At 28.1% G+C, this 25,497-nt stretch overlaps 3 protein-coding genes across 3 annotated transcripts; 1 reads left to right on the top strand and 2 right to left on the bottom strand.

The window, feature by feature from the left end:
- Positions 1–1,648: 1,648 nt before the first annotated feature.
- PF3D7_1100300 (rifin) lies at positions 1,649–2,826 on the bottom strand (the record flags this gene model as incomplete). The annotated part of the gene is made up of 2 exons (XM_001347657.1): positions 1,649–2,617; positions 2,773–2,826. 2 exons carry the CDS (start codon positions 2,824–2,826, stop codon positions 1,649–1,651), a joined length of 1,023 nt encoding a protein of 340 aa, XP_001347693.1.
- Positions 2,827–5,495: 2,669 nt separating this feature from the next.
- On the top strand, positions 5,496–15,216 carry PF3D7_1100200 (erythrocyte membrane protein 1, PfEMP1; the record flags this gene model as incomplete). Its single annotated transcript, XM_001347656.1, has 2 exons — positions 5,496–13,211; positions 13,948–15,216. The coding sequence occupies 2 exons, from the start codon at positions 5,496–5,498 to the stop codon at positions 15,214–15,216; spliced, it is 8,985 nt and encodes a 2,994-aa protein (XP_001347692.1).
- Positions 15,217–16,283: 1,067 nt separating this feature from the next.
- Positions 16,284–23,722, bottom strand: PF3D7_1100100 (erythrocyte membrane protein 1, PfEMP1; the record flags this gene model as incomplete). The annotated part of the gene is made up of 2 exons (XM_001347655.1): positions 16,284–17,519; positions 18,410–23,722. The coding sequence occupies 2 exons, from the start codon at positions 23,720–23,722 to the stop codon at positions 16,284–16,286; spliced, it is 6,549 nt and encodes a 2,182-aa protein (XP_001347691.1).
- Positions 23,723–25,497: the final 1,775 nt, after the last annotated feature.

The raw sequence follows: 25,497 nt of genomic DNA, 5'->3' as shown, positions 1-25,497 counted from the left end.
GTAAAACAATTAATATTAAAAAAAATTATCAAAACATTTTACATTTTTTATAATTTTTTTTTTTAATTTTTAATGAAATTTAATTTTATGTAACAATAAATTATAATGGTAATTTTTTTTATTTTTTTCATATTTTTTAATAACACGTTACTATATAGTAATAATACAGCGTATTTTTGTGTTGTAAATTATTTACAAATGTGTAAAACCATAGTTTTGGAAATTGTATATAACATATATATATAATAACATTTTAAAACATACATATGAAATATATATGATATAGTTATTCTAATATATATGTTCGTTATATTGAATTTATAAAAAAAAATTAACAACAAACATTGTTTGTCATAATAAATGATATAAAATCTTTCTAAAATAATGATATATATATATATATATATATATATATATACATATTAATAAATCAATTTCGATATAATATGTTATTTTGTTTTGTTCTAAAATTTGTTGTATGTTATAAAATTCCCTCTAATTTATCTATATTATTAATAAGTTTAATATTATTATTTTTATAAAAATATTACAAATAATTTAAAACGTTCTTTTATCATTGAAGTATTAAATTATATAATTATCGCAAAAAATATTAATATTTATTATTATTAAAAAAAAGCAATTAACGAAAAAAGAAATTATACATACTATTACATAATACATTTTATTGTATTATGTTATTCAAATATATTATATTCATAACGTGTATTATATATATATATAATTCTTAAAATAGTAGTTATACTATTTTACAATTTATCATACATTAATTTTAATATTACATGTAACAAAATAATTAATTACTATATATTTTGATAAATATATTATTATACATTAAACAAATAACACGATGTTATACATATTACGAAAAAACAAGGAATCATTTATTTTTAATTTATACGTAATTAGAAACGTTAAAAAAAAAATTCTTAATAATTTTCAAAATGAAGTTATTTCCTATATTAATGTTCATAGTACGTATGATTAGGAAAAAAAAAAGCAAAATTGATAACTAGAACAAAATGAATAAACAAGAAGAAAAAAAAACAACGAAAATATAAAATATTAAAATACTGTTATATTATCATGAACCTTATACGTATATATATTTTTCTTTATTTTAGAAAAAAATATTTTTTAACATTATGTTTAATAAATATCCGATGGATGAATTTCATATATGAATAGATACACTGATTCTACTAAAATTCAATTTTGAAATTCTTGATGGATATTCACGAACAATTATATATCATAATATTATATATTTTATATTTGTGTTATTATGTACTCCTTTATATAACAACAGATATAAAGAATTTAATAAATATATGTCATGTTATATTCTAAAAAAATTATATAATTATATATAGTATTTAAAATAATTTAACAAATACATTATTTATTAAAGTAAAAAGGTTTTTAAAAACAAGAATAATAATTAATAAATAATAAATACAATAAGTAATAAATAAATAGGATGGGAACAAAATAAATTATATATATAAATGTAATAAATATAAGAAAAATATAATTATTAAAACTAATAATAAAAAATATTTTATATTACACTAAATGTAATATATACACAAAAATATCTATCAAAAACACCATAATATAATTATATCTATTCTTCTAATAATTTGATGTAATGGAGTTTTTTCTTCATTTTTTTTTTTCGTCGATAACGTAAAATTAAATAAATAATTACCATAATTAAAACGATTACTACAATTGCAATAATGGAAGCAGTTATTCCAGTAGATAAACTACTAGTTGCATTGCCTGCTTTTGTCAATACACCTGCTTTAGCATCCGCAACAGCATTTGTAACTTCTGCTATTTCTGTAGAATATTTTGCAGTAATTGGCTTAAATTTTTCAGCAAATTTTTGTACCACCGTAGAAAATTCAGAATACTTTCCAAAATCTAAATGGCCATTCATCACATTATTTAAGTTTTTAAATATAGCATGAAGTGTTACTCCATCAGAAAAGTTACCAAAAATAATAAGTTTTTCCCAATCCATTGTAGGTACCTTACCTGCACTACCTAATGTATTTGTTACTATTTTGACAGCGTTAACCAAACCTACTTTTACACCTGCCTTAAGACCTGCATCTGCAGCAGCTTTTGCAGCAATTCCGGAAATATATTGTGACCATGTCACATAGCCAAAACCACTGAGCAGACCCCAACCGGGTGCAACCCCTCCCAAATTTTGTGCACATCTCAAACAACCCTTTTCCACTTTGTCCGCTAAGGATTTTTCGCATACACAAGTGGGAATGGCGTCACTTTGTATATCCGTGTGTAACGTAGAAAACTGTTGTGCCATTTGTTTTTCTAATTTATCTTTTAAAATAATTTTTTGTATTTCCTTATCACATTTATCTTTACATTTTTGGCGGGTAGTTTTCATACGGTCGTCATATTCATGAAATCTTTGTGACGTACGATCATGAAATTGTTGCATGACCCTTTTCATTTCAGGATCACTATCATAGTTGGCAGGTGCATATAATTCACATTCACATAAAGATCTGGTAGTTTGTATATGACGTGGTGTGATGGATGGTTTTTTGTGGGTATTTACCTATAAAAAATGGTGACATATATATGTAATGTTTATTTGTAGTTTATGATTTTATATATTTGTAATTAATATGTATATTTAAACTATATATATAAGTCATATAGATATAATAATTATATTTATGAATATTTTATTTATTTATCACATAATGTTACCAATATATTTAATTTTAGAGGAAACAATAATATATTAGTATAATGGATTTTCATTTTTTATTGTGATACGTATATTATTTTATGATAAAAACTATAACTAAAAAAATCACATAAAATATTTTATTTTGTGTTATAAATACATCAAATATGTTTAACATAAAACATTATTATAATACATTTAATAACATAATATACAATTATTTTCCCATTATATAAATATATAATTTTTTTTTTTTTTTATAATGGAACCATATTTGCCTTTTTATTTAAAACCTTAAAAAAAAAAAAAAAAATTAAAAATATAATATATCAAAATATATTACATTTTTTATAATTTTGAATTTTAATTTTTAATAAAATTTAATTTTATATCATACGATAAATTACAATTAAAAAGGTTTTTTTAATATTTTTCAAAAATACGTTACGATTTAGTAAGAACTTCTATTTTTTTGTTGTAAAATATATACATATGTGTAAATTAATGGCTGTTGAACGTGTATACCACATATAATTTACAATTTGGAAAAACCTATTAGTGAAATTGATATTGCAACATGTATGTTAACTATATTGCTGTCATATAAAAATCATTGCATATCATAATATTTGTTATTAAACGTAAAAAAAACAATATATATTTTTTAATAATAATAATTAAACCAAATATATTTTAACAAAGTATTTATGTTCTTTTTTTTTTCTTTTGTTCTAAAATTTTTTGTATGTTATACCTTTCTCTCTATTGTATCTAAAATTATGTAAATATAAATAAATAAATATATAAATATATATATTTTTAAAATAATATTCTATTAAATAAAAATATATTTATATTTATTATTAAAAAGAAATTAAAGTAAAGTAAAAGGAAAATATTAATATAATAAAATACTATTGTATAGTTTTATGTAGTGTTGTGCGTTATACAAATATATACTATTCATAATATAGAAATTATTACAACATTTTGATAATATATGTATTACATTAAATATTAAAATGCTAGATATACTATTTTATAATTTATTGATATAATAATTGTAGGATTACTAGTTGTAAGAACATAGCTATATATATTTAAATAAAAAAAATTATATTAATTATTATTATTATATATATATTGAAAAGAAATATAGGAATTTAAATAATATCATAAATACGATAAACAAAAATATATTTTTCTATTATGTTCAATTACTAATATTATATATATATATAATCGTTTGCGTATTGTTTCTAAAATGGTAGCTATTTTCTATAATAATAATAGTATGTATAATTTAAAAAAATATAAATAAAAATATATATAAATATATAATGTAAACAATATATTATAAATAATGACAGAAAGAAAATATATTGGTTCATATGAGAAAAGAACTTTCTGTAATATTATATAAAGTAAACAACACATACTTACATTTTGTAAATGAATAATTTTGTTAACACATCGTAATTTCAATTTTATTTATAGATAGTATGGAATAATTATATATATATATTATTGAATATTAACATAATAATATATTACATTATAATTATATATAGTTCTATAACTATTATAAAGCAGTAAATAAATATATATATATATATATATATAATACTTTCCATTTATATAATTATAACTACAATATTTATATCAATGAGGAAAAACCAAAAATATGTATGTCATTTTTATTTTTAATTATTTTATTATTATGTATATATATTATAAAAATTAATAATAATAATATATAATAAATGTTAATATATTAACTTATTATATTATTATATGTTTCATAAGTATATATATAATTCTTATACTATTTATGAAAATAAAAATATATCTATATAATGTGATATATATAATTTTATTAGATAAGTATAAAATGGATAGATACATTTATATGTATTTTTTTAATAACAGAATAATTAAGTATATACATATTTGTCACCTTTATGAATTATTTATTCTTTCCGAGTTTATTATATTATTATATTTGGATACTTGATAACATAATGTTTTTAGAAATATGATGAATCTTCAGTTCTATATTGTATTAATCTATATATGGATACATATTATAGATAATAGAGATAGATAAAAAAACATGGTTCTATTTTCTCCATTGTCACAAAAATTAAGTAAAATAATAATTATAAAATATAAAGATAATATTAAAGATATAATTTAGATATATATAAATGGATGATACGTATTTTATAATAATATATGTTCAATAATTTTATAAATTATATAATTAATAATAATATGAAACAATAGTACGAGAAAAATATTATTATGAATATTATGTAAAGAATAATAAATATTTCATAAATGATTCTTTTTAATAATATGATAAGTTCATTTATTATTTTATTATAATATTATGTTATTTATATCATATTTATATTATATAACTACAATAATTTGTAGATATCGTTAAATAATATTATGATATTACAATATTAATATATATATATTTAAAGAATACAGTATATTTCAATATAATAAACTTACCATAAATTATTATCAAATTATATATATATATACACTACTTAGCACTATTGAATAAAATATAGCATAAAAAAATTATACATATAATGGCAAACCTTTGGTATCGAAAAAAATATTTAATTTATTACATTTGTTGTAGGTGAAAAATATATTTGGATGAAATAAATTGTTCATAATAATGATTATAATATAACATTGAATACATAAATATTTTTTTATCAAAATGGGGTCACAAACATCAAAATTTTCTAAAACTGTTGTTGGAAATGAAACACACAACAGTGCCCGAAATGTTTTGGAAGGTTTTGCAAAAGATATAAAAAGGGATGTATCAAATAACGCAAAAAGACATGGAAAAGTTTTGAAGGGAAATTTGAGAGATGCCAAATTTTATCATGATTATTCTAAGTTAAGAGACATACCTAGAAGTCCCTGTGATCTTGATTTTTGGTTTCATACGAATGTTTGGAGGGACAAAGCATATGAAAGAGATCCTTGTTATGGCAGACAAGCAAAAAATAATTACAATTTGGAAGGAGCAGTATGTACGAATAGTAAAATAAAAGGTAATGAAAACAAGATAAATGACATTGGAGCGTGTGCCCCATATAGAAGACGAAATATATGCGATTATAATTTAGAACATCTAAATGAAAGAAATGTTTTAAATACTCATGATTTATTGGGAAATGTGTTAGTTATGGCAAAACGTGAAGGTGAATCTATTGTTGAGAAACATCCAAATAGAGGATCTTCAGAAGTATGTATTGCCCTTGCAAGAAGTTTTGCAGATATAGGAGATATTTTAAGAGGAAAAGACATGTATGTCGGGTATGATGAAAAAGAAAAAAATCGAAGAAAACAATTAGAAAATAAGTTGAAAGATATTTTCGATAATATATATAAGGATTTGACGAAGAAGAAGGGGAGGAATGGGAAGAAGTCGGCGCTACAAGAACGCTACAATGATCCTAAAGGAGATTTTTTTCAATTACGAGAAGATTGGTGGGCGCTTAATAGAGAAGACGTATGGAAAGCATTAACATGTTCTGCGGATGACAGTGAAGATTATTTCATACAATCAGAAGGTGTTACAAAATCATTTACAAATCCTAAATGTGGCCATGGTGACAATGAGGTTCTTACAAATCTTGATTATGTCCCTCAATTTTTACGTTGGTTCACCGAATGGGCAGAAGAGTTTTGTAGGATAAGAAAAATTAAATTAGGAAAGGTTAAAAACGAATGTCGTGGTGAGACATCAGGTAAAAGGTATTGTAGTGGCGATGGTTATGATTGTACTAAAACAGATATATCACGTAATATTTTTTATATGGATTTAGATTGCCCACGTTGTGAAGAAGAATGTAGAAAATATGATGAATGGATTGAAAATAAAGAAAATGAATTAGATAAACAAAAAAATAAATACACTAAAGAAATTGAAAAATTAAAAGATAATTCTAAGAGCAATTATGATAAAAATTTTTATTTAACACTTACTAAAAAATATGGTTCAATTAACTTATTTTTAGATACATTAAAAGAAGGATCACATTGTAGCTACAATACCATAGAAGATAAAATAGATTTTAACAAAGCAAATCAAACATTTACTAGTTCGAAATTTTGTGGGGCATGTCCTTTTTATGGAGTTAAATGCAATTGGAAAACATGTACAGAGGTTAAGGAAAATGAGTACAAAAAAAAAAATAAGGTTGATAGTACACATACGACAGAACAACCTACTGCTATTGATGTACTAGTTACTCATATTAGAGGAACAAATATTCCCGAAGATTTAAAGGATTGTAAAAAATATGGTCTTTTTAAAGGTATGCGAAAACAAGCGTGGAAATGTCAATATATAAATCCATATGATGAATGCAAGTTGAGTCCTTTTGTGAAAGATATAGATGTTGATGATCGTATTTTATTTAAAGTATTGTTTGAGCGTTGGTTAAAATATTTCATACAAGATTTTAATAATGTTAAGGACAAAATTAATAGATGTACAAAATTCGAAAAGGGAAAAGATAATACATGTATTAAAGGTTGTAAACATAAATGCGAATGTGTGGAAAAATGGATAAAAATAAAGGAAGCAGAATGGAAAAAAATAAATCAACATTATAACCAACAAAAAAAACATTATACCTATAGTGTTCCTCGTTGGGTTAATAGTTATTTGACGCACCAGCACTTCTCTAGTGATTTTATTAATGCATTAGAAGCTTTTAAAAATATACGGGGATTAGAAAATTTGAAGGAATGTAGTAGTGACACTTGTAAAATTGAAAAAATTAGAACTATAGATGATGATTTAATAAAAGAATTAATTTCTAAACTTAAAGATAAATGTGCTATGTGTAAAAACCAACATAAAGCAACCAAAGGTAAAGAATGTTGTGGTAAATTACCTAAAACTCTAAATGATCAAGATGATGAAGAAGACGAAGAATACGAAGCACCACCACCACCAACACCTCCTCGCACCCAAAAAAACCCCTGCGTTAATGGTCAAAACCAGAAGGTTCGTAAAATCAGGAGCGTGAGACGAGTGCCGAAAAGGATGCAAAAACAAGCAAGTGTTCGTGTTCCTCGTGCTCGGCAGGGAGGGGAGAGGGAGCAGGTTGTAAAGAACGGGCGCCAGGACCACCACCTCCAGCGGGTGCTTTTGGTGGGGGAGGCGGAGGCGGAGGAGCCGGAGACGGCGGAGGAAAAGAAGGAGGAGGAAAAGGAGGAAGACACGGACGGGAAGGTACAGCCACCACCAGCAGCAACAACACCCGGGGTGAAGCCGCCATGTGACATAGTTGAAAAACACTTTAAAGATAAGCACGATAATACTGGTGCAATAGATCATTGTAATCCAAAAAAGGATTATCCTCCATGGAAAAACGACAAAAGTTTAGTGGATGAAGATGGTGTGTATATGCCTCCTAGAAGACAAAAATTATGTGTAATTAATTTAGAACATTTTAAAGAGAATACATCAGATGATTTGAGAGAAGCATTCATTAAATGCGCTGCCGCAGAAACTTATTTGTTATGGCAAAAATATAAAGAGGATAACAATGGTGGTGAAGATCTACAAAACCAATTAAAAAGTGGAAAAATTCCTGAAGATTTTAAACGTCAAATGTTCTACACATTTGGAGATTATAGAGATTTCTTATTTGGAACAGATATATCAAAATTAAATAAACATACAGAAGCTGTTAAAACTAATATAGATAGAATTTTCCCACCAACTGAGCGAACAAATGATACAATACGTAAAGAATTTTGGGAAAAAAACGCAGAATCTATTTGGCAAGGAATGTTATGTGCTTTAAGTTATAATAGTAATGACAAAAAAATGGATCCAGATGTACAAAAAGAACTAAACTCCACCTACAACTACGATACCATAAAAAATAATCTAGAAGACTTTGCGAACAGACCTCAATTCTTACGATGGTTTATTGAATGGAGTGATGAATTTTGTCGTGAACGGAAGAAGAAGGAAGAAAAGGTAGGATCAGCTTGTAAGAATGATTATGAGGGATGTGCAAACACTAAGGATAATGGTAATGGTAATTGTGTTAACGCATGTAATGCATATAAAAAATACATTACAGACAAAAAAGAACAATATGAAAAACAAGCAAAGAAATTTGATATTGATAAAAGTCAGAATAAACCAGGATATGAAGATTATTCTGGCAAAAAGGCTTCTGAATATTTGAAAGAAAAATGTATAAACTCATCATGTGATTATATGCTAAAATTAAAAGATAATTCCAATTACTGGGAAAAACCTCATACAACATACGACGATAATTCACTTCAAAACAAATGTAGCTGCCCCCTTTCTCCCTGCGAAATCGTGGATAAAACACTGGGCGACAAAACCTCAAAGTCTTACGCCGAAGGGTGCAAATGGAAATATGGGAAGATGCCACTAGGTTTGGGATGGTTATGTAATGACAAAGAGGGTGAGAAGGGTAAGGAGGACGGTTTATGTATACCGCCAAGGAGAAAGAGATTATATGTAAAAGATTTAGAGACATTCAGCGATCACACAACAGTAGGTCTCCGAGAAGCTTTTATTAAATGTGCTGCTGTAGAAACTTTTTTTGCTTGGCATGAATTTACAAAGGAAAAAGAAAGAGAGTATAAAGAAGAAAAACAAAGAAATGGAGAACTTGGATTTATCGACGAAAACGATCAAATACCAAAGGACCCAGATAATCCACAGAACAAAATAAGAAAAAATGGAGAAATACATGAAGAGTTTAAAAGTCAAATGTTCTATACCCTTGCAGATTATAGAGATATATTATTTGGGAATAATATAGGTATTGGTAACGACATGGGGAAAGTTAAAAGTAATATAGATAAGGTTTTCGCAAATAGTAGTGGCAAAACACCTACTGCCAAAAAAACAACACCAAAAGAATGGTGGGAAAAAAATGCAAAAGATATATGGGAAGGAATGTTATGTGCTTTAAGTTATGATACGAAAACAAAAATTAAGAATGAAGAACTGCGCAAGAAACTTATAGATCCAAAGAACAGCAACTACATGTACGAAAAAGTTACATTTAGTAGTGATAATAACACAAATTTGTCAAAATTTACAGAAAGACCCCCGTTTTTTCGATGGTTTCAGGAATGGGGAGAAGAGTTTTGTCGAAAAAAAAAAATAAAAATTGATAAAATTGAAAAAGAATGTCGTGGACCATATGGTCGAAATCATTGTGATGGCGATGGATTCGACTGTAGTGAAATAGGCCCAAATGAGAATGGAAGTTTTGCGATTTTTAAATGTCCAAGTTGTGCAATTTCTTGTCGATCTTATAAAACGTGGATAAACACAAAAAAAGACGAATTTAAAAAACAAGAAAAACTATATAATAAAGAAATTAAGGATAATAAAAGTAATTATGATAATATATATGATAAAGAATTTGTTAAAAACCTTTGTACAGATTATAAGTCTGTTGACTCATTTTTAAAAAAGTTAAAAGAAGGCCCATGTTGTAACAAAAATACTAAAGACAGTAAAATAGATTTTAAGGATACAGAGGAGACATTTAGAAACGCTGAATATTGCGATCCATGTCCTGTATTTGGAGTTATTTGTAATAACGGTGATTGCAGTAATTCTACAGAAAAGAAGTGTGATGCACAAGAATTTAAGGTTACATATGATGTAAAAAATAAGGAAAACCCTAATAAAGAAGTAAATATGCTTGTCAGTGATAAAACAGCAAAGAAATACCCAGGTGATTTAAACGGTGTTTGCGAAAATTCAAGTATCTTTGAAGGTATTAGAGAAGATAAATGGTCATGTGGTTATTTCTGTGGTTTAGATATATGTACACCCAACAAAACTACAGGTGATATACATGATAAACAAAATGCACCAATTAGAGTACTGTTTAAACGATGGATAGAAAATTTTTTAAAAGATCATAACAAAATTAAAGACAAAATTTCTTTATGTATAAATAATGAAAACAGAAATATATGTACAGATGTTTGCAGAAAAAATTGTGAATGTATAGATAAATGGATAGAGATGAAAATGAAAGAATGGAAAATAGTACGCGATCGTTACGTCAAACAATATAATGTTGCTGATTCAGTAGTTTACGAAGTGAGAAGATTTTTAGAGGGCTTGCAACCTCAAAATGACCTTGAAAAAGTTAAAGGAGATGTTAATGATTTACGTGATTTAGAGGAACTAAGTGAATGTACTAATACTGTATCAACAGAAAATAGAAAATGTAGAAAAAAGGATGTAGTAGAAAGTTTGCTTAATAAACTTAAAAATGAAATACGTCATTGTAAAAATGAACGTGACGATAGTATGGGCAAGGAAAGTTGCAAAACATTACCCGAACCTACAGACGATCCACAAACAGATAGTGATACCCACGACACACCTGACATACCACCAGGTGACGTTGCACCCACTTTTTGTAATGTTCCAGCAAATCCATGTGGCGACAAAAGCGCCACCAATGTGGTAAATGTGACAGAGGTGGCGAAGGAAATGCACGAAGAGGCACACAAGGATATGTTAGAGAGGAGTGTTAAAAAGGTTGAGAGTAAGGTTAAGGATAGTACGGTTGAGAGTGTGTTAAGGGCTGATGCATCAAAAGGTGAATATAAACATGAAGGTAATCCAGATGACTTGAAACACAACATGTGCAATATAACGAAGGAACATACCAATTATCAAAAACGTGGTGGTTATAATTATCGAGGACCATGTACGGGTAAAGGTAATGGTAAAGACACAAGATTTGTCATAGGAACCATATGGAAAGATGAAGACGAAAAAGATGAAACCATTAAAGTTCTGTTGCCTCCGCGACGTCGTCATATGTGTACATCAAATTTAGAATATTTACTTCATGTTAATAAGGGCCCACTTCTAAAAGTTGAACCTGATAAAATTAATCATTCCTTTTTGGGGGATGTTTTGCTTGCAGCAAAATATGAAGCAGAATTCATAAAAACCAATTATACGAGATTAAATGGCCAAAATGACAATGGAGCTAAATGTAGAGCTATGAAATATAGTTTTGCTGATATAGGTGATATTATACGAGGAAAAGATCTGTGGGGAATTCAGGACTTCAAGGATCTACAAACTAAGTTAGTAACAATATTTGGTAAAATTAAAGAGGAAATTCCCGATATTAAAAAAAAATATAGTAGTGAAAATCCCCCATATACGACATTACGTGAACATTGGTGGGAAGCAAATCGAGCCAAAGTATGGGAAGCAATGCAATGTCCAACAATACCACCAGTCACCACAAGTTGTGATACTACCACTGTTACCCCTCTTGTGGATTACATCCCACAAAGATTACGTTGGATGACCGAATGGGCCGAATGGTTCTGCAAAATGCAGTCACAGGAGTATGAGGTGTTAGTGAAACAGTGTAGGAATTGTAGGAGTGGAATATGTGAGAATGGTAAGGATGACTGTGTCAAGTGCACACAAGCTTGTAATACATATAAACAAAAAATAAAAAAATGGGAAGATCAATGGAAGGAAATATCAAAAAAATACAAAACATTATACCAACAAGCAAAAGGCAGTGTTAATGGTGCTACTACTAGTAGTACTACAGATGAGAAAGACAAAGATGTCGTTGATTTCTTGAAAATGTTACACCAAAAAAATACTGATAATACCATATATACTACTGCTGCAGGATTTATACATCAAGAAGCACATATGACTGATTGTCAAAAACAAACAATTTTTTGTAAAAACACTAGTTATAACGACAAGAAGAAATATGCTTTTCGTCATCCACCACATGATCATGATGATGCGTGTGCTTGCAGGCCACCATCAACGCCAGTAGACGTCTCCCGCAAACTAGACACCCAACGTGACCCCAAAAAAGAGGAATCTGAACCTGAATCCGAAGAAGAAGAAGACGATGCCGAAGAGGAGGAGGAGCCGGCAAAGGAGACGGCTACCACAGAGACAACACAACCAGCAGCACCAGCGGGACCACCGGTAACACCAGTACCAGAACTACCGGGACCACCCGCACCAGCGGGACCAGCAGCTGATGGCCCCATTGAGGATGACGAAGACGCCGAAAACGAAGACGATGATGACGTCGGCTCCGCCACCGGCACAGAAGACGATGACGACGACGAAGATGACGACGACGAAGACGAAGAGGACTCAGCAGACGAAGGTGAAGGTGAAGGCGACGGCGGTGACGTCGGCGAGGAGGAAGATGAAGATCACGGCGGCCAGGAGGCGGAGGGGGTGGTACCACAACCAGCAGCACCACAACCACCAACCCCACAACTCTTGGATGACCCCCTCCTTAAAACCGCCCTCATGTCTTCTACCATCCTCTGGATGGTAGGTATCGGTTTTGCGGCGTTGACTTACTTTTTACTCAAGGTAAATGGAAATATATATATGTGTATTGTGTATGTTGTGTATGTGCGGATATATAGTATTTGTACATGTTTGGATATGTGTATATGTTTTATATATATTTATGTATTTATAATGGAAAAAGAAAAAAAAAAGAAAAAAGAAAAAGGAATATAGGAACATAGTTATTAAAATAAAAAATAAAAAAAAAAAGAAAAAGAAATTTTAAAACAATAAAAATAAAAATTAAAATAATTAAAAATTTTGATAAAATAAAAAATGAGAACTTTTATCAAAAAAAAAAATGTTAAAAAAAAAAAAAAAAAATTTCATTAAATAAAAAATAAAAAAAAATATTTAGAAAAAATTATTTAGAAAAAAAATAAAAAAAAATTTATACAATGAGAATTAAATGGAAATTTAAAAAAAAAAAAAATTCTTTAAATAAAAAATAAAAAATTATATTTACAAAAAAAATTAAAAAAAATTTATACAAGGAAAATTAAATATAAATTTAAATAAAAAAAAAAAAAAAAATAAAAATTTTATATGAAAAAAAAAAAAAAAAAAAAAAATTTTATACAATGACAACAAAATTAATATTTAAAAAAAAAAAAAAAAAATCAAAAAAAAAATTATCTTTAAAAAAAAAAAAAAAAAAAATTACATGCATATATATACATACCCAAACATACATAAGCATACACATCCCCCCACATATACCTATACATACATATATATATTTATTTTTTTATTATAGAAAAAATCCAAATCTTCTGTTGACTTGTTGCGTGTACTGAATATCCCGAAAGGAGATTATGAAATGCCTACGTTGAAATCCAAAAATAGGTACATACCATATAGAAGTGGTTCATATAAAGGCAAAACATATATATATATGGAAGGAGATAGTGATAGTGGACACTACTACGAAGATACAACTGATATTACTTCATCCGAAAGTGAATATGAAGAATTGGATATTAATGAGATATATCCGTATCAGTCACCAAAATACAAAACATTGATTGAAGTGGTACTAGAACCATCCAAAAGTAATGGTAACACACCAAGTAAGGGTGATGGTAACACACTAGGTGATGATATGGTACCTACCACGAATACATTTACAGATGAGGAATGGAGTGAATTGAAACATGATTTTATATCACAATATATACAAAGTGAACCACTGGATGTACCAAAAGTTGGTGTATCAAAGGAATTACCAATGAATATAGGAGGTAATGTTTTAGATGATGGTATAAACGAAAAACCTTTTATTACTTCTATTCATGATAGGGATTTATATACTGGGGAAGAAATTAAATATAATATTAATATGGGTACTAATAGTATGGACGATCCAACATATGTATCAAATAATGTATATTCTGGTATCGATTTAATTAATGACACATTAAGTGGTAATCAACATATTGATATATATGATGAAGTGCTAAAAAGAAAAGAAAATGAATTATTTGGAACAAATTATAAGAAAAATACATCAAATAACAATGTAGCTAAATTAACAAATAGTGATCCTATTATGAACCAATTAGATTTGTTACATACATGGTTAGATAGACATAGAGATATGTGTGAGAAGTGGAATAAAAAGGAAGAATTGTTAGATAAATTAAATGAACAATGGAATAAAGATAATGATGGTGGTGATATACCAAATGATAACAAAAAGTTGAATACGGATGTTTCTATACAAATAGATATAGATGAAAATAAAGGAAAGAAAGAATTTAGTAATATGGATACAAACGTGGATACACCTACTATGGATAGTATATTGGATGATTTGGAAACATATAATGAACCTTTTTATGATATATTTGAGGATGATGTGTATTATGATGTATATGATGAAAACCCATTTGTGGATGATATACCTATGGATCATAATAAAGTAGATGTACCTAAGAAAGTACATATTGAAATGAAAATCCTTAATAATACATCCAATGGATCGTTGGAACAACAATTTCCTATATCGGATGTATGGAATATATAAAAAAAAAATTATTCCATTTTTTTTGTAAGATTTTATTTGTATATTCATTTGTATAATTTAAATATATATATTCATAGTATATATATATATTTGTAAAAAAAGAAAAAATCAATATTTGTATAATTATATTTGTATATATATATATAATTTGTTTTTTTTTTGTTTTTGTATAATATTTGTAAATATATTCGATTCATAATTTTTTGAGTACTATTTTTATTTTTTCTTTTGATTTTTTTTTTAAATGTCATTGTTCATAATTTAATATATAATTTTTATTTGATTTGTATAATATATTTTTTTTATTTTGTTTTTATTTGACACATTTTTTTATTTTTTGTATATATATTTTGTTTGAATTTCTTTATTAATTTGTTTTTGGATATTTGTATATATAAATTTGTTTTATTTGTATAATATATATATAATTACATAAAAAAAACACTTAAAAATATATAGCGTACCATATAAATTATATTCATAGTAGTATATTATATGGTTCCATATTGAAATAAACTAATATAATACACTAAAATATTTCTCAATATAAATATATATATATAATTTCTTATTTTCTTTTTTTATCATTTTTGTTTAATTTTTTTTTGAATTTTTTATTCACAAAAAAAAAAAAAGAAATCAAATGAATAAAAATAGTAAATAAAAAAAAAAAATAATAAATATATCGTACAAATATCATATATAAAAAAAAAAATAAAAAAAAAAAAACAGAAAATAAATATATAATATCAAATATAAATACATATTATACCCAAAAAAAAAAAAAAAAATATAAAAAAAAAATAAAATAAAAAAACTAATATATAATATCAAATATATATACATATTATACAAAAAAAAAAAAAAAAAAATAAAAAACATATAATTTAGTACATAAAAAATTATATACATATAATATATGCATGTACCAATCAAATATATGAAATAATTATAACTAAAACAAAAAATACAACATATTGCACAAATAAAAAATATAATATAATGCACACATAAAAAAAAAAAAAAAAAATCAAACATATATATATATATATACATACATATATATATTATATATCCCATACATCCGCTATAGGATATTTCTCTTTCACCAATTTGGTATTTACATCCATTTCAATTTGTACTTTACTAGGAATATCCATATTATTACTATCCACAGTTGATATATCATTATCATCATTTACATCATAATAAATATCATCTTGCACATCATAATAAGGTTCTTTATATTTATCCAGATCATCCAAGATAGTATCCATAGTAGAATTCTCCGGATATGTATCCATATTAGTAAATTCATTTATAGGTTTAGGATTATCCATATGTATTTGAATAGAAACATCAGTATTCAACGTTTTGTTACTATCACTAGGGTGAGTGTTACCACTATGTGTCTCATTTTCCCACTCTTCTTTTAATTTGGCTAATCGTTCGTGATGATTTTCCCACTTTTCGCACATATCTCTATGTCTATCTAACCATGTATGGAATAGTTCCAGTTGGTTGTGGATGGGGTCGTCACTTATAGGTTTGGCAACACTATGTATACTTGTTTGTTTCACATGATTTGTTCCAAATAATTCATTTTCTTTTCTTTTTAGCACTTCATCATATATATCAATAGGTTCACCACCACTTAGTGAATCATTAATTAAATCTATACCACTGTATACATCATTTTTACCACTCATTGGAATATCATTCATACTATTAACCATATTAACATTATAACTGTATTCTTCTCCATTAAGTAAATTTCTATCATGAATGGACATAATAAAAGGTTTTTCTTCCACATTATGACGTGACATGGTAGGATGGGTATTATTATCCACATTATAACCTAACATATTTGGTTCCGTATTTTGGGTATTTTGTAACATATTAGATATAAAATCATGTTTCAATGTATTCCACTCATTATCTGTAATTTTACTACTAGGTGTATCATTATTTGGTATATCATCACTTGGTATATCCCTTTTTGATGGTTCAAGTACCACTTCAATCAATGTTTTATATTTAGGAGCACGTGGTGCATATATATCATTAATATCCATTTCTTCATATTCACTTTCGGAAGATGAAGTAATATCACTATAATGATCGGTGTAACCACTATCAGTTCCACTATCTCCTTCAAGGTAAATGTACCGTTTGCCTCTGTATTTACCACTAGTATAAGGTATATATCTATTGGGTGAAAGTTTTGTCGGTATATCATAATCACTTTTGGGTATTTGTAGTATTTGGAATAAATTTCCAACAGATGCTTTGGTTTTTTTCTAAAAAAAAAATGAACATATATGTGTATGTATATATGTATGTATGTATGTAGTTATGGGTATATATATATATGTATGCGTATATATGAATGTAGTTATGGGTATATATATATAATATATATGTATGTGTATATGTGAATGTAGTTATGGGTATATATATATATATATATATGTATGTATATGTATATGTGCATGTAATTAATTTTATTTAATTTTTTTTATTTAATTAAATTTTTTGTTTTTTTTTTTATTTAATTAAATTTTTTTTTTTTTATTTTTTTTTATTTAAATAAATTTTTTAATTTTTTTAATTTTAATTTTTTTAATTTTATTTTATTTTTTTTTTTTTTAATTTTTTTAATTTTAATTTTTTTAATTTTATTTTATTTTTTTTTTTTTTAATTTTATTTTTTTTTTTTTAAATTTTTTTTTTTTTTATGATATATATTTTTATTTTAATATTTTTTCCCTTTTCTTTTTATTTTATGATATATATTTTTTTTTTAACATTTTTTTTTTTTTTTTTTTTGTTTTTATTTAATAAATTTGTTTTTATTTTATTTCTAATAAATTTTTTTTATAATCATTTTTTTTATATATAAAATTTTTTTTAATTTCTTTTTGATAATATTTTGCATTTTTTATTTTATCAAAATTTATATTTTTATTATAATTTTTATTATTTTTAAAATCTTTTTCTTTTTTTTTTTTTTTTTTTTTTATTTTAATAAATTTGTTTTTATATTTCTTTTTTAATATAAATATATATATATAAAATATATATAAAACACATACATATACACATATATATATCCAATCATACCAACACATACATATACAGAAACACATATATATATATATATATATATATATATATATATATATAATACCTTTAGAAAAAAATAAGTGAATGCAGCAAAACCAATACCAACGCTCCAGGCGAGGGTGGAGGTCACCAGGGCGGTTGTAAGGGGGGGTAAAGGTGGTGATGTAGGCGCCGCAGGGTCCGGTGTCGGGGGTGGAGATGGATGTTCCTTTGTGCCTTCACCACTATCTGCTGGTGATGCCGTTTCTTTCGGTGTAGTTGGTGCTGGATCACAAGCGCCTTTTTCCTCTGCTTTTGGTTCTGGTGGTTTTGGACAAAATTTAGGTTGTTCCACTGTGTTTTCCTCTTCAAGGGATAAGTCTTCATCATCAAGGGTGGTGTCTGATGTGGGGGCTGTGTTACAGTCACTGCCACTAGTTTTGGCGTGGTTCTTTTTGCACTCGCCAATTTTTTTTTGAAGGTTTGTAATCATACAATCTATAGCATCCTGATTATCATTGTTTTTTTTTGAGTTCTCATCGCCATTAAGACCACAAAAACTCTCGAAAGCATCTAAACTACCACAAGGTTTTATAGCTTTGTTAAGTTCAGTTTGAGGTTGCAAGGAACGCAAAATATCTGTAACCAAAGATTTCATGTTATTGTCACCATTTTCATGTTTTTTTTCTAGGTAATGGTCTTTAATTTTTTTCCATTCTTCCTTTTTCTTCCTTATCCATTTATCTGCACAATTTTTTATACAAATGTTTGTTCCACCATTTTCCTTACAATATGAAATTTTGGCATTAATTTTATTATAATCTTGTAGAAAATATTCTAACCATCTTTTAAACAACGCTCTAATTATTATTATTTGATTCCCATTACCTTTTTCCCCCTTAACGTTTTTCGGTTTACATACATTATAACCACATACATTACCACATTTCCATACATCTTTTCTAATACCTTCAAAGATACCTGCACCCTTACAAACCTTTAACTCATCTACTTCAAATTCCGTTGTACTGTCATCACTCACAAGCATTTCTATGTTTCCATTACCATTTTTGTCATCTATAATATGATTTGCAGAAATACTATTTTTATTTTTACCATTGCACTCCACTTTTGGATCACTCCCACAATTACCATTTCTACAATTTATTTTAAATTCAGAACATGGTTTACAATTTTCTGAAGGTCCAAATGTTTTAGTTTTATCACCAAAATCTATATTAGCCTCTTCACTATTATTTTTACATGATCCTAACTTTTGTAAAAAGTCTTTAGCTTCAGTGTACGTCGCTTCTAGTGTTCCACAAACTCCATTACCACCATTATTACCTTGAGCTCCATTATTTTCCTTTTGGCATTTTTTTTGTTGTTCACCATATGCCTCTTTTTGTTTCTCATATTGTGTTTTTTTGGTATTTATCCATTTTCTATAAGAACTACAATGTTTTCCACATTTTGGACAATTAAAATCCGGAAAAATACTAGGATCGGCAATAAGATTATCATTACAATTTTCACCATAACAACTACATTTAGGGTTTTTTTTACCATCACGACCATTTGCTTCTACTTTACACTCTTTTTCAATTATATATAACTTATGTTTTTGTTTACGACAAAACTCTTCACCCCATTCCTCAAGGTATCGGAAGTAGGGGGGTCTTTCCACAAAATTTTTTAACGTGAGGGGTTGGGTGGAGGAGCCGGTTTTGGGGCCATTTTCTTCATCTTCTTTAAGTACCACTTTTTCATACGTGTAGTCGTGTGGGTTGCTTTTGGGTCCGGCGTTTGTTTTGGGTTTGTTGTTGTCATCCAAAAGTGCATTTTTCACTTCTCCATCCTGTGTTGGTGGTCCACCATTCGTGTTGTCGGTGTATGTCAATGCACATATCATTCCATTCCAGATATGTTTCGCGTTGTTGTTCCACCAGGAGGAGGGGGTTGTGCCACCATCAGGTTTTTTGTCACCGTTTTCAAAAAACTTTTGTATAGCTTCTTTTATTTTCTCTTCTTTTGCTTTCATTTCTTTATCACCTTTAAGTATGTCGTTGTAGGTACTACTCTTCGTGTTGTCGTCGTTACTACCACTGTATAATATATCTTTGTAGTCCGCGATGGTATAAAACATCTGTCGCAAGAAGGGTGGCGGGATGTCACCACTTTTTTGTAATTTGGATTGGGGATCATCACTGCTTGCAACGGGTTGTTGTGTTAATGGTGTTTTTGGTGCTCCGGCTCCACTTGTTATTGCTGTCATTCCAAGTGCTTCTGATGACTCGCCGAGTAGTAATCCACTTTGTTCTTGTTCCGCCTTCTTTTGTGCCTCCCACTCTTTTTTATATCTATCCCATAAGAAAAACGTCTCTATTGCAGCAGATTCCACGAAGGCGGCGAGGAGCGGGTCACGATGTGACCCCGACGGAGTTGACGCCGAAGTGGAAGCTAGTGGTGTCTCACCACGCACCTGTGGTGACACTGACGCCGCCGTGTTATCACCTGCCAATCTCGTTAGTGGTGTGACATATAATCGTCGTCTCCTGGGTGGCACACAAATACTACCACTACTACCGGTGGCAGTACTGTCACCACTAGGGGCTTCACCAGGTTTTCCACTTGGTGTGACACATTTCCAACTTGTGGGTGCCTTTGGACCGTATTTTAGACCACATGCGTCTTTAAATTGTTCGGGGTTACTAAATAGGTTGTCCACAATTTGACATGGATTTACTTCGTTTTGTGTTGTTGTTGGTCCCTCCACCACTTTTGGTGCCTCCTTCGCGCCGACGTCCACCGTGTTGTCCTGGTCGACGTCGCCCTTGCCGTCGCCGTCGCCATCGTCGCCTTCGTCTTCCTCCTCCTCCTCCTGCTCTTCTTCTTCCTTTTCCTCGACTTCGTGGACGGTGTCACCAGCACTAGGAGGACGTGGGCCGGTTCCGGAGCGGGCGACACCACCTCGTTCTTGTTCTTTGCATTCTTCCTGTTTTTTTAGGCAGTCTTTGGCATCTTTATCTTCGTGATTGAGCAATTTATCAATTGTGGTATTGTCCTTGCCACCAAGAACAACTGCTACTGCTGCTGCTTCCTTTTCCAACAGATCCTTAATGTGTTTTATGTCCTCTGGTTTCCCATAAGCCTCTTGAAGACTTTTCAAAAGTAGATCTTTGTCCAAAACTTGTTGAAGAACATCATCGTGGCTAAGTTTGAAAAAACCTCCTACATTGTCAATATTTTTTTGTTTGCGAAAATGCTTTTTTATTTGTTCCCATTCTTGTTGTTTTTGTGTAATCCATCTTTGGAAGCATTCACATTCTTTATTACATTTCTTATTGTTTTTACATGCTTTTGATTCATTACTGTTATTTATACACTTATCAAGTTTTTTTGTTCTCCAGTGTATGGAATCTTTTAACATATGTACCACCCAATAGTAAAAAAAAGGATTGAATGTCTTTTGCATTTCATGAGATGTCTTTTGTTTGTTCACTTTTTCTTTGCCGTTCGTCTTTTCCAATATACATAATCCGCCTCCAGTTTTTACATCCTTTTCATACTGTGGGTCATCCACACCGTCTTCTTTTTCATCTTTCTCAAGCTCGTCAATTTCATAACATGTCCATTTTTGATACAAATCCTGACTATCACTACCACCATTTTTATCACGACTAGCACCGTTACCACGAGCACTACTACTACTAACAACACTATTACCACTGTGTGTTAAGCAAAATGCGTTTAATTTTTTTCCAATTTCTGTTGGTTCATCACCACTGTACAGGAAATTAATAGTAATACCACCTTTGTCATCTATAGGCTTATAAAGGTTTATAGGCGGACATTTATCCATATCCTCTTTCCTTTTCCATTTGGTATTACCACCACCACCATTACTTTCCTTTTCGACCCCACATAGAGGACATGCTTGGCAATATTCCGTATGAGAAAATGTTTTATTACTACCCTCACCACCACCACTACCACTACTACTATTAACGTTTTTGAAATCAATTATTCCTTCGTCTTCTCTAAACTTTGTGCATACATCTTCATCACTTAATTTTTCCAAAAATTTACCAACATCTTTATAGTCAGTTCCTTTCAGTTTTCCATAAAATTTTTTTTCATATCCTTTATGATCACTACCACCACGTGTTATTTCTTTATCATATATTTTTTTTTGTTTGTGAAATTGTTCTTTTTGGTTATCTATCCATGTTCTAAAATGAGAGCAAGAAAGGAAGCAGCCAGTACATTTGTGATCCCAACGATACATGTTTATTCCTCTTTTGGTTTTTTCGCAATCGTAGCCATTAAGATCACAATATCGATCCGCATCCTGGTACTGGCCACGACATTTGTCTATAGCATCCTTTAATTTGTGTTTTTTTTTCCTACAAAAATCTTCTGCCCATTCCTCGAACCATCTCAAATATTGTGGCACGTAGTCAAAATATGTGGGAACAGTTTCAATAGTGCATCGGCATTTGTTATTAGTTTCACTTATTCCATTAGAACATGTTCGTCGAAAATATTGAGAACCCCCAGCTTCGCACGTCATAGCAATCCATACCATTTTTCTATTATTATTCCACCAATCTTCTCTTAATTGATAATAATCTGGACCGTCCTTATGGTAGCGATCTCTTAGCGCCTTCCTATTCTTCCCGCTCGTCGACGTCACGTCCTCATGTATTTGCTGGAAATATTTTTTAAAATTTTCTTCTAATTTTTCTTTCTCTCTTTTATTTTCACTTTTTTTTTTATTACCACGAAATAGATCTCTTCCTCTTACAATATCTCCAATATCTGCAAAACTGCGTGCTAATACAGTACATAATTGGGAAGCAGTACCAGTATCCTTATATTTTTCTTGATGTTTTGGATAATGTGTATTTATTGAGTACCCTTCATATTTGGCTGCCATACACACGTCTAACAATAAATTATGTTTAGCTTTACTACTATCATCATTATTTGTGTCCATTTTTACCATATTTTTGTTGCATAAATGTAATCGTCTATATGGCGCACAGGCGCCACCATTATTACGATCATTACCTTCTATTTGTTGATCAGTGCATTGGCCACCAAGTGTATCGGAAAAACGTTCTTCTTTTCCAGCTCTACATGGATAACTTGTACCGTTAGTAGCATTAGTACGATATTCATGTTTAAGTTCGCATGGATCAGAAGGTTTTTCTTGATTATCTGGTTTTTTTGAATATGTTGCGTCTTTCAAACGTCCTTGTAAAGAACTTCTATAATCTGCAGCTTCCTTTTCCACTTGGTCGTGCACTATTTTCCCTATGCTATCCAATAAATGTTTGGCACTTTGGTGGTCAATAACATCCCCGCCACCACCGCTACCTCCATGCGGCTCCATTTTCGTTATTGGTGCACTACATTATGTCATGCATACGTGGTTTATATCGTGGCATACATGGTTCGTGTGGGCGGTGGTGGTGGTGTATTGCGTATGTTATGGGAGTATTGTGATATGGTAGAATAATGATATTATATTTGTTGGAATATATATATATAAGTATTATATATATATTTATATATAGTAATTATAATAGTAGTAATATTATAATATATATATAATATATATTAATAAATAATATTTAATATGTATATAATAATACTTATTAGTTTTATATATTTTTAAAAAAAATTTATATTAATATTTTTATAATAAATTTAAATATTCTAACAAAAAAAAAAACAACAATTACATTTTATGAAAAATATTATATTTCATGTATTCCTTTATTTAAATATTTAATTACATATATTATTTTTTTATGTTTTATATATTTTGTAAAATTATAAATGAGAAAAAAAAAAAAATACGAACATACAAACATATAAAAATTTACAACATGTTTATATATTTAATTATAAACCTTAATATATATTTTTTTTTTCGCCTTATTTTAATTAATTATATATATATTTTAGAGATAACAAAAGATACAAATATCTTCTTCCGTTTCTCTCTATCTATATTATCTATCATATATCTACATAAAAAAAATATATATGCATATATATATATATATATTTATATTTTTCATTATATTAAAAATAATACATTATAAATATAATATTTTTTATTCTTATTTTTTTTATATATTATAATTTATAATATACTATATAATATATGACATATCCTGTAGTACAACGTATATATAAGATCGAGAACAAGAACAAGAACGTATCGATATAGAAATAAAAAAAATATATATATTTGGTAACAAGAAGATAAAAAAAAATGATTAAATTAATAATTATAATAATTTTTATATTTAGTGTTTTATATAAAATATATAAATATATATATACATATATATATAAGCATACGTATTCTCTCAACATATATATATACATAAAGGCATACGTATTCCTCGAATACAAATATATATATACAAGAGCATACGTATTCTTAAATCAAATATACATATATACATATATATATATATAATAATTCTCGGTTACTGCATGTGTCCGTGCACGATTTCGATTTTTTGGGTATCTTCCATTTCGATTTTCATATTTTTCGCACTTACATTTTTCTATACTTTTCGTTACTTCCATATTTTAGTATAGGCTTCTTCTCTTAATTCTACTTTGAATTATTATTTCTTGGTCCTTATGACACTGTAATATGAATATCACATATGTATGAAATTACCTTGATGAACAGATATGTTCTTTAATATTATACTTCCACATACATATACATATATATATTTATACTTGCATGGCGGATGTATATATCCTTATCATATATAATTAGGTACAATATATAGATCCTTACGTTCTATGAGAATACAGATCTTTATATAGTACCTATAGATCCTTCACATATATAACAATAAAACCATATGAGATACAAAACATACATAAATTAGTAAACAAAATATATACCTACTCAACAATTATAGATATAATCCATATATAAACCCTAACCCCTAAAGTTATACCCTTAACCCTGGCATATGGGAACCCCTAAAATTTTTAAACCCAAAAAAGTATATCCTTAACCCTGGTATATGGGAACCCTAAAGACTAGATCCTTTTTTTTAAGACTAGGTCCTCTTTTTTTAAGACTAGATCCTTTTTTTTTAAGACTAGATCTATTTTTTTTTAAGACTA

Source organism: Plasmodium falciparum (genome assembly GCF_000002765.6).
Source record: "Plasmodium falciparum 3D7 genome assembly, chromosome: 11".
NCBI classification, from domain to species: Eukaryota; Apicomplexa; class Aconoidasida; order Haemosporida; family Plasmodiidae; genus Plasmodium; species Plasmodium falciparum.
The sequence above is the reverse complement of the archived record's forward strand: the minus strand, read 5'-3'. Positions and strand labels throughout refer to the sequence as shown.